The 14,522-nt window shown below is 37.7% G+C and overlaps 1 protein-coding gene across 9 annotated transcripts in view; it reads right to left on the bottom strand.

The window, feature by feature from the left end:
- Positions 1-1,960: 1,960 nt before the first annotated feature.
- Positions 1,961-14,522, bottom strand: part of STAU1 (staufen double-stranded RNA binding protein 1) — a 31,872-nt gene continuing 19,310 nt past the window's right edge. For 2 of the 9 annotated variants that reach the window (XM_065691336.1, XM_065691337.1), the window contains 10 exons: positions 11,597-11,695; positions 10,036-10,266; positions 9,338-9,481; positions 8,378-8,524; positions 7,518-7,590; positions 6,694-7,013; positions 5,851-5,973; positions 4,431-4,516; positions 4,282-4,329; positions 1,961-3,789 (listed from right to left, as the gene is read on the bottom strand). In XM_065691336.1, coding sequence (XP_065547408.1) covers positions 3,702-3,789; positions 4,282-4,329; positions 4,431-4,516; positions 5,851-5,973; positions 6,694-7,013; positions 7,518-7,590; positions 8,378-8,524; positions 9,338-9,481; positions 10,036-10,266; positions 11,597-11,695 — 1,359 coding nt within the window. In that variant the 3' untranslated portion in view covers positions 1,961-3,701. The remainder of the gene's footprint in view (positions 3,790-4,281; positions 4,330-4,430; positions 4,517-5,850; positions 5,974-6,693; positions 7,014-7,517; positions 7,591-8,377; positions 8,525-9,337; positions 9,482-10,035; positions 10,267-11,596; positions 11,696-14,522) is intronic. The other 7 variants (XM_065691338.1, XM_065691339.1, XM_065691340.1 and 4 more) reach the window with 7 other exon arrangements.

Raw genomic sequence — 14,522 nt, 5'->3', positions numbered from 1 at the left:
CTAAAGAAATACCAGCTGTCTATATCCTAAACAAAACCAACAAAACAGTACAGGAATGTATTTTAATGTATTATGGAACAAACAGGTATCACAGTGAATCCAGGCTAATTCACATTCTCTAGGCACATTTTAGCTATCCTAAGGTCAGCATTCCCCAAAATAAATTTTGGACATATCCTTCTTTTCTGAAAGATCTCCATCCTGAAACCAAGAATGATGGATCATGAAGAGTCATGTTTCTTCCTCTGGGGAGTCAGGACTTCCACTAATGAATAAAATACTCTGCTTTAAAAAAAAAATCCTGGACCAATTTTCATTATTCCCCTTTAACTTTCATGTGATGCAGTTGTTTGCCTCAAGGACAGCAAACTGACCCATTAAAGAAAGATGATACTCCAAAGTCCCTGGATGAACATGGACTACCTTCCTTCTGGTACACCAGCTTCAGAGTGCAGCATGTTACTTCAGATAGGAGACTTGAGCAGCAGTCTTCAAGCTCAGTAACAGAGCACTGGGACAGACTTCATTTGCAGCACCATCTATAAAGCCACTCTTCAGGTTCTTATACAGGGCATTACAACCAGATATTTGCCTGCACCTCTTCAAAGAACAGTGGCACAGCATCACTCTTCTGACAATTACATGCAGCCGTGTAATTGGACAAATAAGAAAAGGCTTGAAGGAAAGCAGTGCAAAACCTGACAGAATTTAGAGGTTGCCTTAAGGCTTTGAAATCTGAGAGAACAGTCATAAGTGCTTTCTTTCCAATACTAGAAGACTAACATGAAGACTGGAGTCTGTCAAAGTCTAGACATTTGAAGGAGTACAGGCAGACAGGACATTTTCTTTGGTGGAGGAAAATGTATTACCTACACTGTCAGGTCTCTGCTGATCTTACTTACAAGCTAAACTGCTGGAAAATGAACGTCATTATTTCCAGAATCTGGTTTCCAAACTCCTCAGCTACTTCCTTTAAGCCTGTATTCTCCACATAGGGAAGTAGGATGGGCAGGCATTAAGGAAGGTCCAAATGAGCCTTTCAAGTTATATATAAGGAAGTTCTTTACTGTGAGGGTGGTGAGGCACTGGAATGGGTTGCCCAAATAAGTGGTAAATGCTCCATCCTTGGCAGTGTTCAAGGCCAGGTTGGACAGAGCCTTGAGTGACGTGGTCTAGTATGAGGCATCCCTGCCCATGGCAAGGGGGTTGGATCTAGATGATCTTAAGGTCCTTTTCAGCCCAAACCATTCTGTGATTCTATGAACAAGACTGAAATGCAGTGAAATTCAGTGTCTCATTCTGCTGCATCACAGCTTCCATCCCTCAGTGACCTGCCTCCTCAGGAATCGCTGCTAGCCAGCTGGACTGCTGCAGTCACAGAACTGCACCTTCACCTCAGGTTTCTCGTATTTGTATTCTTTGTGGAACATTTTAGTATCTGTTGAGGTAAAGTGTCATATAAGCCTTCAGGGGTTACATACCATACCATAATCTTCCTAACATTTGCTGCATCAAGCACAAAGGAGACTACAGAAAAAGAAAGCGGCTGTGATGCTCTAGAAATAACACATTTTATCTAGAACTCCCTTTGGCTTACCTAGAATCCATACAGTGACCTGAATTCTTCCATAATGCTGCTGTGATTACAAGGCCTTTGACAAAAGAATCTTCTCTGATGAAGCACCTCTAAGATGACAGATGCATGTAAGAGTACTGAAACAGAGGGCTCTACAGCAAAGTGCCTTAATTCAGGATCATATGAAACAGCATTCTCAAGAAATGAATGCTGCAAAACAGTCAGAAGAATAGGCTCAAGTTTCATTCAGAGAGGAAACTTAAGTAGCAGCAGGTAAAGGTAAGGAGACCATTTACATTGCTATCCATGTGGTACCTGTTTTCCAGTATAAATTATTTTGGTAAGTAGTTTGGTAAGTTGTAAGAATTTGCAATACAAAGCCTCAGCCTAGCAAGTTTCTTTTAATTTTTAAATGTACAGCATTTTAGTTCTACAAATGTAAAAAAGAAAAAAACCAAAATGAAACAAAACCAAAGAACCCAAAACCTTTACAATGTTGAGTCTTTTTCTGCTTATAATGATCAAAACCAACCTGATTCAATAAAATTTGGTATGCAGTTAATGTGGCCCAACTGCTTTTGATAATGCAAATAAAATAGCAGAGACATTCAGCATTGAGACACAGCATGTGCAGTAACTGCCTTCTGTGACAGGCATTACCACATGCACTGCAGAGGGGTGTTTACAAGTGCTGCTATATGTTACCAGTTAAGCACACAGGGAACCTAGTTCACATCCAAATGATACACTGTCATGTGTCAAGTCTACGGTGCCAGTTTCTGTTGCTAGAGGGAAAGTTCTGTTTCGAAAGTACTACCCTCCAAAAATTACTAGGTGCAAGGCAAGGTTGTGACTCAAATTACAAGCAAACAAGGAAACTTAAAAGTAGAGACTTAAACTTTGAAATCATACCAACCTGTTGTGCCAGGTTTCTTGTCATAATCGTAACTTTAGTTTAAGCTCCCATTAATACAGTTGCACTAATACACTGTGGCACAAGTAACAAAACGTACCCACGTTACTTTTGAATTTCCTTGACCTTGCCAGGTTTTCACATCCTCCACATTACTAAATAGTAGTTATTTATATGTAATTGATACCCATTATACAGTTACTCCATAGCTTTACAATACTGCCCGTACTATATCACAAGCATTACAAATCCTATAAAAAAGCAGCCCCTGTAGTGGCATACAAGAATAAATTAACCAAAAAAAAAAATTTAGTATTACCATTTATTGGTGACAAACACTACGTTTTACTTACATTCCATGGGGAGAAAAAATTCCAGCGTAAACAATGAACTGAAGCAGTACTTAACTTGCAAGGCTATCGTGCTTTACCTGGACCATATGCAAAAACTTTATTGCGCACAGTTCGGTGCGCAATAACACAACATCAAAAGCAACACAGTTTATATATAAACATAGGTAATTTTTTTCAGCCCTACATGGAGATGTAATTAAACAGTATAAAGCACTCAAGGAAAATCAATCTGCGGTTTTATATGCACTACACTGAGATCATATCCTGTAATGTAGTGAGCTGTGCGCCATCTATACACACAATCCTTAAAACACAGATCAGAGATCATTTAAAGTCACGTTGCATTCAGGTTCCCCGACCCCCCCCCCCCCAAGAAAACTAGAAATTAACCAAAAATGATCAAAGTTTAAAATTCCTAAAGTGTTTTAATTCATTCAACCGTTGGATAATTAAGCTAAATGCGAAAATCCTGGACTTTTTAAAATGGTGGGCACACAATTTGTTTCCAGTGAAACTTCGCTATTTCAATAAAAACAAAATAACCACATACATGGATATGATCTTCCCAAGTTAGTTCACAGATAACATGTCAGTCTCAGAAGACAAAGTTTCTAAACTGTGCTATTGTTCTAGATACAATTAAGAAACTTTTAAATGAAAAAATTATAGTGTCATTTCAATCAAAACAACATAATGAAACTAAAAATTTATCACTGTTTGAAGAAAAAGCAACGGTTATGATTTAGACACTACAGTAGGTTGTGAAGACTGTAGCACTCTAAAACAGTTAGGTTACATTAATAGGAAGCATTTGATTTTCTCTGGTGCTTTCAGGTTTGGGTCCAGTCAAAAGCCATTTTTAGGCAGTGCTGTCCAGTGTTTGTCCCAAAGTGTTTGAGTTAGCCGGTTTGAGAAGAGGGTCACTTTCCATTTCTTGTTTCACACATCTAGAAATGAGAAAACACCTGTTACTTAGGAGATAAAACACTATTGCCATAAGGTGCTTCTAAATCATATACAAAGAATTTGAGAGGCATCTCACAATTTGTTTCCAGGTAACTTCCCTCCGTTTGTAATCAATTAGCACTTTTTTACTTCCACCATTTTGAAAGTTTATTATCTAAATGGGAGGTTAAGCTTTTTCTTTCCCCCTGGTCAAAAGAGTAATTTGCAACCCCTCCATGTGTCTGCTGAAAACAAGCTGTGAAACCTACTATAGATTGTTTACATGTGTACAGATTTCTAGAAAGAGAAGAACAGCTGTATCACTTAAACACACTAAGGAGTCACACTATTTACAAATACATGTAAATGAATAGTTGAAGCAGAGGGATCACAGAATTGCTGTGTGTCACAGCCATCACATTTTAACCACTTGCTCCTGCTTAGTAATTTGCATTTGACAGGTGAAAAATGACAAGCTTGATCACAAAACCTACCCTCTGATCCTTCTGAAGAAGGTAACAGCCTTTGGCATTTTAACTTTCCTGTCAAAGGAAAAAAACCCCTCACATTTTATTTGTTTCTAGAACATCACGGGGTTAGAGGCTTCTGTTAATGCAAGGGAAAGTCAATGGGTCACACTCACACAGACATTGGTCCATTTCCCGTTCTTGGCATCTCTGTGGTTTGTTGGTCCAACTCAGACAGCAATTTTAAAATATTCAGTGCAGCCTAAAGAAAAAAGAGAGCACTCAACAATGCAACCTGAGCCCTTTCTGTTAACACAGTGAAAGGACCAGGGCTCACTTAAAGTAAATACACTGATTTTAGTAATGTATTTCCTAAGATGCGTAATTATGGTGGACAACAATGCAGTGGTATAGTTTCATCTGGCTACATTAAACAATCAAATGGTGCTGTGGCTAGGGCATTCCTTTGTGTTTGTTTTAGCAACAGGGAAAATTAACTACTATTACTTACACATAATTACTATTAACATCAGAAATTAAGTACTATTAATATCAAGGAAAAAGATGCTATCTTAGTAATGGGTCAAAAACTGTACAGAGCTTAAGATAAAGGACATTAAAATACACAGAATCAAAAAGTTCTTTGCAGAAGAAGTTACACGAGAATCAAAAGTACAAAACTGATAGAGCACATGTGACTTTGAAAGAGTCAATGTGATGTGGCTACTGCAGAAGTAAGTCACCTCCTTTGAGAACTGAAAAGTTTTGTCACCTTTTTTCTTATCAATTTCAGGTTTCCCTTTTCAGAATATGCCTGATGCATTATGGCATGGGCATTAGCAAAATACTGAGTGTCTGAACAGAGGCAGTTCTCACACTTTCAGGAGCTCTTTACAGTCAGATGTAGAGATGGGTGGGAAAATGTCAACATTAAGTGACAAAGATCAAAGAAATCTGTATCAAATTATAGCCATTAGAAAATTGCTGCAAATGGTTTTAGTATAAAGTCAGCAAACCCAGGTTCTCCTATGCATTTACATATTGGAAATTATTTAGTTCACAGTCAGTAGTCAAGGCACTACTGGATATGGAAATAAAAGAAACTGCTGCTGTTACAAAGGCGGCTTAACAGATGTAGAGCATCTCCTGCTATCCAATGGGGAACTGCGTTTCTTCAATTTTGGATTCTCTCTGAAAGTCTGGTAACATGAACCCAGGTGTTACAGTGCCCAGTGAAATATCAGCCCATTCTGTCACAGAAAATTTGGTAAGCTCTTGTATTTTAAAGATTCCTTTCTATACATTTTCTTTAACATGTGCTCATGCAAATAATATCAAGATAAAGCAAATGCATTTCTAGTAGAAAAAAATTGTGAGCATGTGTTAAGCATCTCAAAGGTTATTTAGATTCAGTTCAGATACTGCTAATCAGTTGTTTCAGCAACCTGTGAAATATTAGACAAAAATTAGCCAGAGAATTGTACAGTGTTTAATTCACTGCTGTGCAGCAGTAATACGAAACCTTGGTCTATCTGCTGCATCCCTCAGTTCACACTGAAGGGGAAAGAAAAAGCATTTCAGCAATATTCATCATACCATATCGTGGCAAGACTCTACATCCTTTCCAATCCCATGGCTGATCAGTGGTGGCTGAGAGGAACAGTTTATAAGAGATACAAACTCATTCTTGTTATTTTTTGGAAAGTCTTTATATTCAACCTGAAGAAAAGAGAAGGATTTAGCTCTTTTAAGTTAACCATGTACAGAAAATATATCACAACTGCTACAGATTATTTACCCATATGTGAAGCTGAACCTTACTTCTAATCATTCTGCCAGCCTAAACTTTGAAGTTTGTCTTCACCTGCAATGGTTTTTTAGTAATTATGAGAGCTCTGCAAGTCTGATTAGAAGTGGCTACTTAATAATGATTGCTGCTGGGACCTTTTTTCTTATTATAGCCATTTAAAGGTTTCCCTCCTACACTTTTTAATCCACTGAGCTCCTTTAACATATATAGGAACTTATATGCAATTCTGATTAAAGGGACCAAACAGAAGAAAATGTACTGCTTACAGCAAATGTTAATGTAAGAAAGATTGTTCAAAAAAATACACCTGATTTCAGATCAGCCACATTCAAGTTCATACTATGTTGTTCCTACATCATGACAATCACAAAATACTACTTTCAGTTTTATTCTTCCAAGACTTCAGCATAACACTGAATTAAGGCTGAGGAAATGCACATTTGAAAACTATATAAAAAAGCTGTAAAATTCAGTACATTTCGTAAGTAAATCATTTATATGAATTTCAGCTTAACAGGCAGCCTTGAGAATACGTCAGCCACCAGCAGAACTAAAAAGCTTTAGAACAAGCAACAGGTTGGACCAATTTGGGTAGCTCTGGAAGAAATCTTGCAAACCCAAGCATTTACCTGGATTCCTTGAACATTGGAAAGATAGTCCAGCTGCTCAGAGGGCCGAGTAAGTGGTCCGTGGGGTACGTGGCCTGATGAGTTGTTGTTCTTTAGTATGGTCTCAGCGGTAGGAGAAGTGCCACCATACAACAGCTCTCTAGCAATCATGGCTGTTACTGTGGCCTTGGCAGGATTTGGGGCTGCCCTGTTGAACTCTTTGGTGTGGTGTCCTTGATTGGCTCCTACAGCTTGTGCGACCTCAGGGACCATGGGAAGAATTCCAGCAGGAAGCTGCTGATGGCTGAGATAAGGCATCCTAAACTCATCTTCTTTATTACCTGAGACGAGAGAGGTACACACTAAACAGATGCTAGACAGTTCTGTGAGGCCTTCTGCAGACACACGAGGGCATAAAGATAAAGCATCAAAAGCCACTTCTGAAAAAAACAATGATTACTTTTCTGATTACTTTTGAAACACTGACAAACCTAGTGAGCTTGATTTGCCTTGGTGGGACAGAGACTCAGCATCAAGACAGACTTTGCTTATTGAATAAATAATTCAACTCCAGCTTCTGCCAAACATTTTTCTGAGCCAGAGGCTGATCTCACCTCCTCCCCTTACCTTTTTCTCTGCACAGAAATTTCCCCCACTTAACCCCTGCTGTTGGTTGAAGGAGCTTGGTCCCTGGATCAGAACCAAGCTTGGTCCTGCATATTAATTCTTGTATACCTCTGCTCATTGCTACGTGTTAAATGACACTACTGAAGGGACTGAGAACCGTTATCTTACTCACACACACACACCAACAGGGCTGTGCTTCTTTCAGTTAGGTTACTTACTAGTTGAAGTCTCTTCAGAGCCTGGCTCAAAGAAGGTTACTTTTCTTCCATCACCTGGTTTCTTCACTGGTGTCTTTAAAATAAAAAGAAAAAAGCTAAACACACAATGTGCCTTTAAAACTTTATCCCTCTGCCCCAGGTTTTAAAGTTTTTAAGATGTAGGTGATCTGAATAGTCAGAATTTTACTGAAAAATCTATTAAAAAGCCTCAATTATTACACAGATAAGAAGAGACAAGTTCAGTGATTCTCACTGACTGACAAAAACTATCTACAGAACAGTGAAGTGGTATTAAGAACAGATACTGAGAACTAGATACCATAATAAAGCCAGTTAAACTCACACAAGTTACTGGAGTTGCTGAGGACAACATACTGGACACAAATGAACATATACATAAAAAGGATATAACTAAACCCAGACTTTCTATTTTAACTCCCTGGTAAGATCTGCTGAATCAACAGATTCACACAAGGCTCTTCTCCCTTTAGGGGCCCACCAAAGGAAGAGACCTATAACAAACTTTCAACTGCAATTTCTGCTGAGCCTATATAAAACCTATTGGCACCAAGAAGTCCTATAACCTACATGTCTTCAGATTTCTAAGGCCAATATATCAATTATCACAGATTCTGAGCCATTCTATAAAGAAGAAATACATTAATATAGCCTTCTTTGATTTACTTGCAAAATCAAATCCTTAATGTATCCAAAACACACTAAAGAACAGTCACCTCAATACAGTTGCTTCCTGGCTAGGGGAGGAAACACGAATTTAAAACACTGTTGCTGCCTTGCTGTTGTTTCAATTCGGCTTTTGCTGTAGTATTAAACAGCAGTTGATTCTTAAAGACTCTTACCTTCTCTTCTGTCTTTAATGCTGGCTTTGGAGGCTGAGGTTGAGGGATTTTGAAACCTAAAAGTTCCAACATGTTTTCAGCTGCATTGCGTTTAGCAACTTTTTTGTTTGTGCCCATTCCTTCAGCTGTGTGTACCCCAACTTTCACCTAGGCAAAGAGGAAGAAGAAACAGATTGTTAAACAGTAGTGTGAGGATTCACTTATTAGTGGTCTGTGTCTCAAGCACTCCATGAGCCACAAAACAGTTCAAGTGATCATTTTTTCTAAGCAAGCTGTCATTTATTGTCAATGATCATTGGCCTCCAAGCACAAAACCCCAAACAGGAGTCACACAAACTGTTATATTTCATCATCTCACCTCGGCAATAGCTTAAAGGCTCAAAACTGGTAACACAGCAGATACAAATTTTCCAAGCTGAAGTTAGAGGTTTAGAAGATTTACTAATGTAATGGAAAGAAATAAACTGTCTTGGCCGGAATAGGCGAGAGGTCCGGAAAACTCACTTAATTATTAGAGTGTAGTAGATACTCAGTTTTAAAACCACTGCTATGCTATTGGGATTTGTAGTACTATGTGCAGAAAGTGCTGCACTCTAAAGCAACACACAAAAACTCAGGGAAAGGAGGAAATGAGGGATACCTCTGTTCATATTAATAAATATAAGCAGATCAGTATCTCTTCATAGAATATTAATACCCCTGTTAATTAAAACATTAGGCAGTTACAACATAGACTTCTGGTGCCCTATGCCATTTTTTTAAAGACATGACTCAGATCATCTTTATTGAACCTTTATCCTCCTTGAATGTAGCCCACTAGCTACTTTCTTAATAGATTTCATGAAATTTTGGCCATAATCCTGTTAACTTTGTATAGCATTGTGACAACCTGATTTCCATAAGCAAAAAAGCCAAGACATCATAGCCATGCAACTAGATTTCTTGAATCAACATACAAACCTGCATCACAAACTCCCTGCGCCTTGGAAGACCACGTTCTGTGATGAGCATGTACTCTGGTTCCTTCTCTTTCTTGGCCTGCTGTATCTGGGCAAGTCTGCTAATGGGATTCATTCCTTGACCATATTCTGGACTTGTTTGCAGCTATGTAGAACAACGTTTAGGAAATAAGCCAAAAATTTGTGAATATTTGGTTTAATAGACAAAATGCAGCATGCCACTAAATTCATTAATCTTTAGAATATAAAAACTCTGCAATAACAGTTGCTTAATGAAACACTGGCACAGCCAAAGAGAAACACCTCTGCTGTTACAGCTGTTACATTTAACCTACCACTGGTAACAGTTTTACAAGTTCAAATCCTGCTATATGGGAAAGGACAGGCTTGCAGGAGAATTTGCACAAGCAATATGGTGCAAAATCTGAAACTGTAACGTCTAAGTCTTGAAAGTCAGACCTTGATTTTTATGTGCCACTCATTGTTTTAAAAGGTTTGTCTTCCATCCTGAATTTACTGATAACTGTTGTAAAGGTGGTGTCAGAACCCTATTTAAAGTGGGAGCAAAATATCATTTCATTTATAGTACCAGACTGCTGATTAACACAGCAGTTGAAGAGTGTTTATAATTAACTCAGAAATTCCTCTCATCTGCTGATTATTTATAACAGGCAGATTTCCAACCTGTTTGTCTCTTACCTTCACTATTGATTTTGTTTTCTTTTTGATTCGCGGCTTCATTTTCTCAACCGTAGGAAGAGGTGGCAATTTCTTCAGTTCTTCTAGGACTGCTATTGCAGCATTTTTCTTTGAAATCTTCTTGCTCTTTCCTTCACCTTCACCCATGAATTCTCCAACTGACACCTTGGTTACAAAGCTCTTCATATGGGGAGGACCACTTTCCTTGGTCACCTGTTTCAGAGGGAAAAACTGAGTGAAAGCGTGATAAACACTTATTAAAAATGGTAGGGCACATTGTTTATAGCAAACTTCTCTCAAGAACTACAGATAATGACATTTTAGATTCTCACACAATCCATAAAGTAAACATGTAAATCATACACACTCTAATAACCTAATCCCACCCAAATAAACAGATACTTTAAAAAGATCAGATGCAGCAAGCAGTAAACAGTATTTACATGTAAGTCATTAACCCATCTCATTTAATTTACTGATTTACTCCTTCAGTATTAAGATGTGACTGTTCTATCTCATCAGCACGTACTTTCACAGAGTTAACATCACCTCATTAAATACACCATCTTGTGGTAATAGAACATTACAGAGAATGCAATTCTTTAGGATCTAGCATTTTAGTTCAGAAACCAGCAACTCTGGAGACATCTCAGAGACAGATGCCTACTACAGATTTAATCTTTTAACTCCATTCATCACAACACATCCTACTTCAAAATAATCATAAAGTCAAAAAGTAAAAATCTATTAAGAACGTCCACCCACAACTGGCTTCGTGTGACAGTATGTTTTTACCAGTGATGCTCAAGCTAATCTGCAATAATTGAAAGCTTCATGTAAAATTTCATAGAATGGTTTTAGAAGCAATTTAGTTACACACAATTGCATTTTCTTACTATAATAATTCAGATAGTTGACTTAAATATTACTCTGCCAGCTCAGGAAAGCAGCATGATAAATTAATACTTTAGTAAAAGAGAGAAGCTCCTATGGAAGCTATTGATTTAAGATAACTACCATGATCAGGGAGGGGCAAAGAGGCAGCAAGCAGCCAGGCCAAAGGGAAAGGAAAGATGCACATGAGGTCACCTCATGGCAAGAAAAGAAACCTATTTGTGAGATTCTGCACTTTGTGTGTAGTCCATATCAGTGCTTAATTAAGCAAATACTTCCATAAATGTCTTTGAGTGAGCTATCCTTGTTTGCCTTGACTCTGCACTTTAATGTTATAACCATTAATGTGGAGTGTTGTTTTGTTTCTTCACTGGAATATTGATTTTTCAAAAAGCTTGGAAAAAAGATTGCACAGACAACCACAGTGTAAGCTGTTCACTCATGGAATGGCTTTAGGGCATGAATTTGTGAACAGGTGAGTTTTTCTTTTTACTTCACTTTACCATATAAACCCCAAGACAGTGTGACTGTCAAAGGTAAAAGTGTATTCACAACTAACAAGACATGTTAAAAGTCAGTTGTTTGGATTATCTAGAAGATACTCAACTTAATGTGTACCCTTAATATTCTAACAAAAACAAATCTAGAGCTTGTAAAGTAAACATACCTCAAAATTCACAGGCAAGTTCCTTTTAAGTGCAATCTCAAAAACTTGGCTTATTTCAGATTTATTGAGATTTTCATCATCTGGTTCTTTTCCGTTAACCTAAAAGAAGCATACTCTATTTAAAATAAAGATCCTATTAAATTGAATTTTATCCATCCAACCAGTTTACTGAGCTCTCAAAAATTTTAAATAGTCTAACCTTTACTGCCATTTTACGTGAATGTGTAGAAATGCAGCACACATACTATGGAACTGAAACTTAGGAAGCTCATTTAAGGTGTATGTGTAAAAGCTAGCAAACCTTCATATTTTCATGTGCTCGTTACAGGAAAGAACAAATGGCATATGGGCCAATATAAAAATCTATTTCTAGATAAAACAAACTGATGTGTTAAATGAACTGATTTCCAAATGGAAGTACCTTTATGAAATGCAGTTTTCATATACTGATTGGACATTTGTACCAAAAGCACTAAGACAGTATCAGGTAAGAGAAAGGGCAGGAAAAATAAAGAATTCTGAGAATGGGACCAATGTGAATAAAGGATGGCTAATTAGATCCTGGCACAGTTCTGTCTTTAACATGTTCCCTTGCAAGTGCTTCATCTACAGACTTTTTTCTCATTTAAAGAACATACTATGAGGAACTTGCCTTAAATCAAATGGTGTACATCTCTGAAAATTACACCTGCTAGGAGGCCAGCCTTGCCAGCTGAAGCTTACCTACAGGAACTTCTACGTATCTCCAGGTAAAATTTTGATTGTGATTCCAAAAATATTTTCACTGATGTTGGGACATGAACTAAGAGGTGTGGTAACAGCAACAGAGAAATTTTAAGACTAAGTGTCTAGCAGGGATACTGGAAAGATTATGATAAAGATGAACAGCAACAATTTCACCAATTATATCATGCCACAACACTAGTTACGCAACCAGGTAATAGAAATTATTTAAATATTTTATTGGAGCAGCAGAAATATGCTAGAGAGCTCTCACTGACTGAAACTAGTTTTGATGGTAGCAAGCATCCCCAATGTCTGTTTCTGACAAATTAGATTAAAACATGAAGGAATTTTTTTTCCAGCACTTAAAGCAGCCTCTTCCCAAGCAGCCTCTTCCCATCTCAGACAGAAGTATTAATAAAATCAATCTGTGGTTTTCACTACTCCCACTGTCCCATCAGATTTTACACTGTACTTATGGGTTGACCTTGTATTTCAGGTTCGAGTTGCAACCATTTCGGAAGAGCACATATAGCCCAACATCCTTTTACAAAGATAGCATCTAATACTTCTGATTCTACTACTACATCCAGTCTCCAGACTCTCTGTGGAGGTGTACTTAGGGCAATCTTCGGGTCTGTGAATACTGAGACCACATGATGGCACCACTCCCATGGGAGCAAGGTATGTGCACTGTGCCTGCATGAGAAACGAGGAGGCAACACCTACACTGGAGGAACCATACCATACTTCAGCAGAAGGCACAATGCAGGTAAAACCTGGGAAAACCAAGACTGAATACAGGAGTTAAAAGTCTTGAGCATCATATTCTAAAACCTATTTTAAATGCAGTTGGTAAGTTTAAAAGGAATAGCGTCATATACCTAGAAAAAAATATTTGAACTACTAAGGTCTTATTATGGTCTAGGTGTTACAGCAAGTTTACCACTGTCATCTCTATGAATAATCTCTCACTACCCTTACTGTCAAAACATTAGCACAATCACTTTAATTACAAGTGTTTTTCCCCTCCTAATTTCAGATACATACTATTTTTTCAGGTGCCATATTTTTTCCTTGCAAAGGTGACAAGGACTTCTTTTATGGGATTAGGTTTTTCCCATTTAATATCCTTTCAAAAGGATACAAATAAATAGTATGGAATGCTTTACTGTATTGCAGTATGCATTCTTGATATATTCCAATTCTGTTCACATGGTGTAAAACACTGGTACTTTTCTTCAATACCTCTACCTAAAAGTAAATCGATAGCAAAATAACAATTAAGAGATCTTAGCTATTTTACCAATTATTCTGGTAGACCCCTCTACTTTGAAGGTCTCTACTTGAGTTCTGGATCAGTTTATTTTATAAATCAAAACTAACTATACACACATGCTCTCCCTCTTTCTCTTTCCCTGCACACCTCTAGGCAGATGACCTATAAAGTTTTCTTTCAAAGTAGTTTGCATGTATGCATAGACTAAACTCACCAAGGACTAAATCGGAACAAGACCACAAATACAAGCATTTACCACTCTCAGCTCTAATCAAATTGTTCAAACCCATCTCTAACAAGTGAAAAAAAAAAAGTCCCAAAGGAAACAAAGTGATAGATTCAAAAACTCCCAAGCAAACTGCAGAAGTAATATACTCCTTCAAGAGGAATTTGCCCTTCTAGGAACGCCTTCAACATGCACTTCCTCAAAGACTGCTTGTAAGCAAATTATGAAAGCCACTGGAGTTTCTGATTAGAACTACGCTGGTGTCAACACAGCAGTCAGTGTTGACTGCTTTCTTCCATGTCACGGGTACAAAGAACAGCTGAAATTTACCAAATAAGTTGGCAAAACACATAGAAGCAATTCTAGTTTTAGTATTTTCAGGCAAAAGTTAGAATTTCTGTCTAAGAACTGTACGAGAAAGCAAAGCTTTCTATGTTTTCTAAGTGTTAAAATCGATGCTTTATCATCTCTGTCTTTGAACACACAAAGAAACCCTGTTGTGCAACTTTGTCAGTGTGTCTTAACTCCAATCAGACTAATTGAGGTTGGAAAGGTCTGTTGGAGGTCTCTTACAACCTCCCACTCAAAGCAGAGCAAACTTTTAAATTCAATTGGGTTGTTCAGACAGGGCTTTGTCCAGTTGAGAGCTAATATTACTAAATTTTTTCCTGCCACTTGTTTCTAGATTTGCAGTGTGA

The sequence above is a fragment of the Lathamus discolor genome, chromosome 11 (assembly GCF_037157495.1).
Source record: "Lathamus discolor isolate bLatDis1 chromosome 11, bLatDis1.hap1, whole genome shotgun sequence".
Classification (NCBI taxonomy): domain Eukaryota; kingdom Metazoa; phylum Chordata; class Aves; order Psittaciformes; family Psittacidae; genus Lathamus; species Lathamus discolor.
The sequence above is the reverse complement of the archived record's forward strand: the minus strand, read 5'-3'. Positions and strand labels throughout refer to the sequence as shown.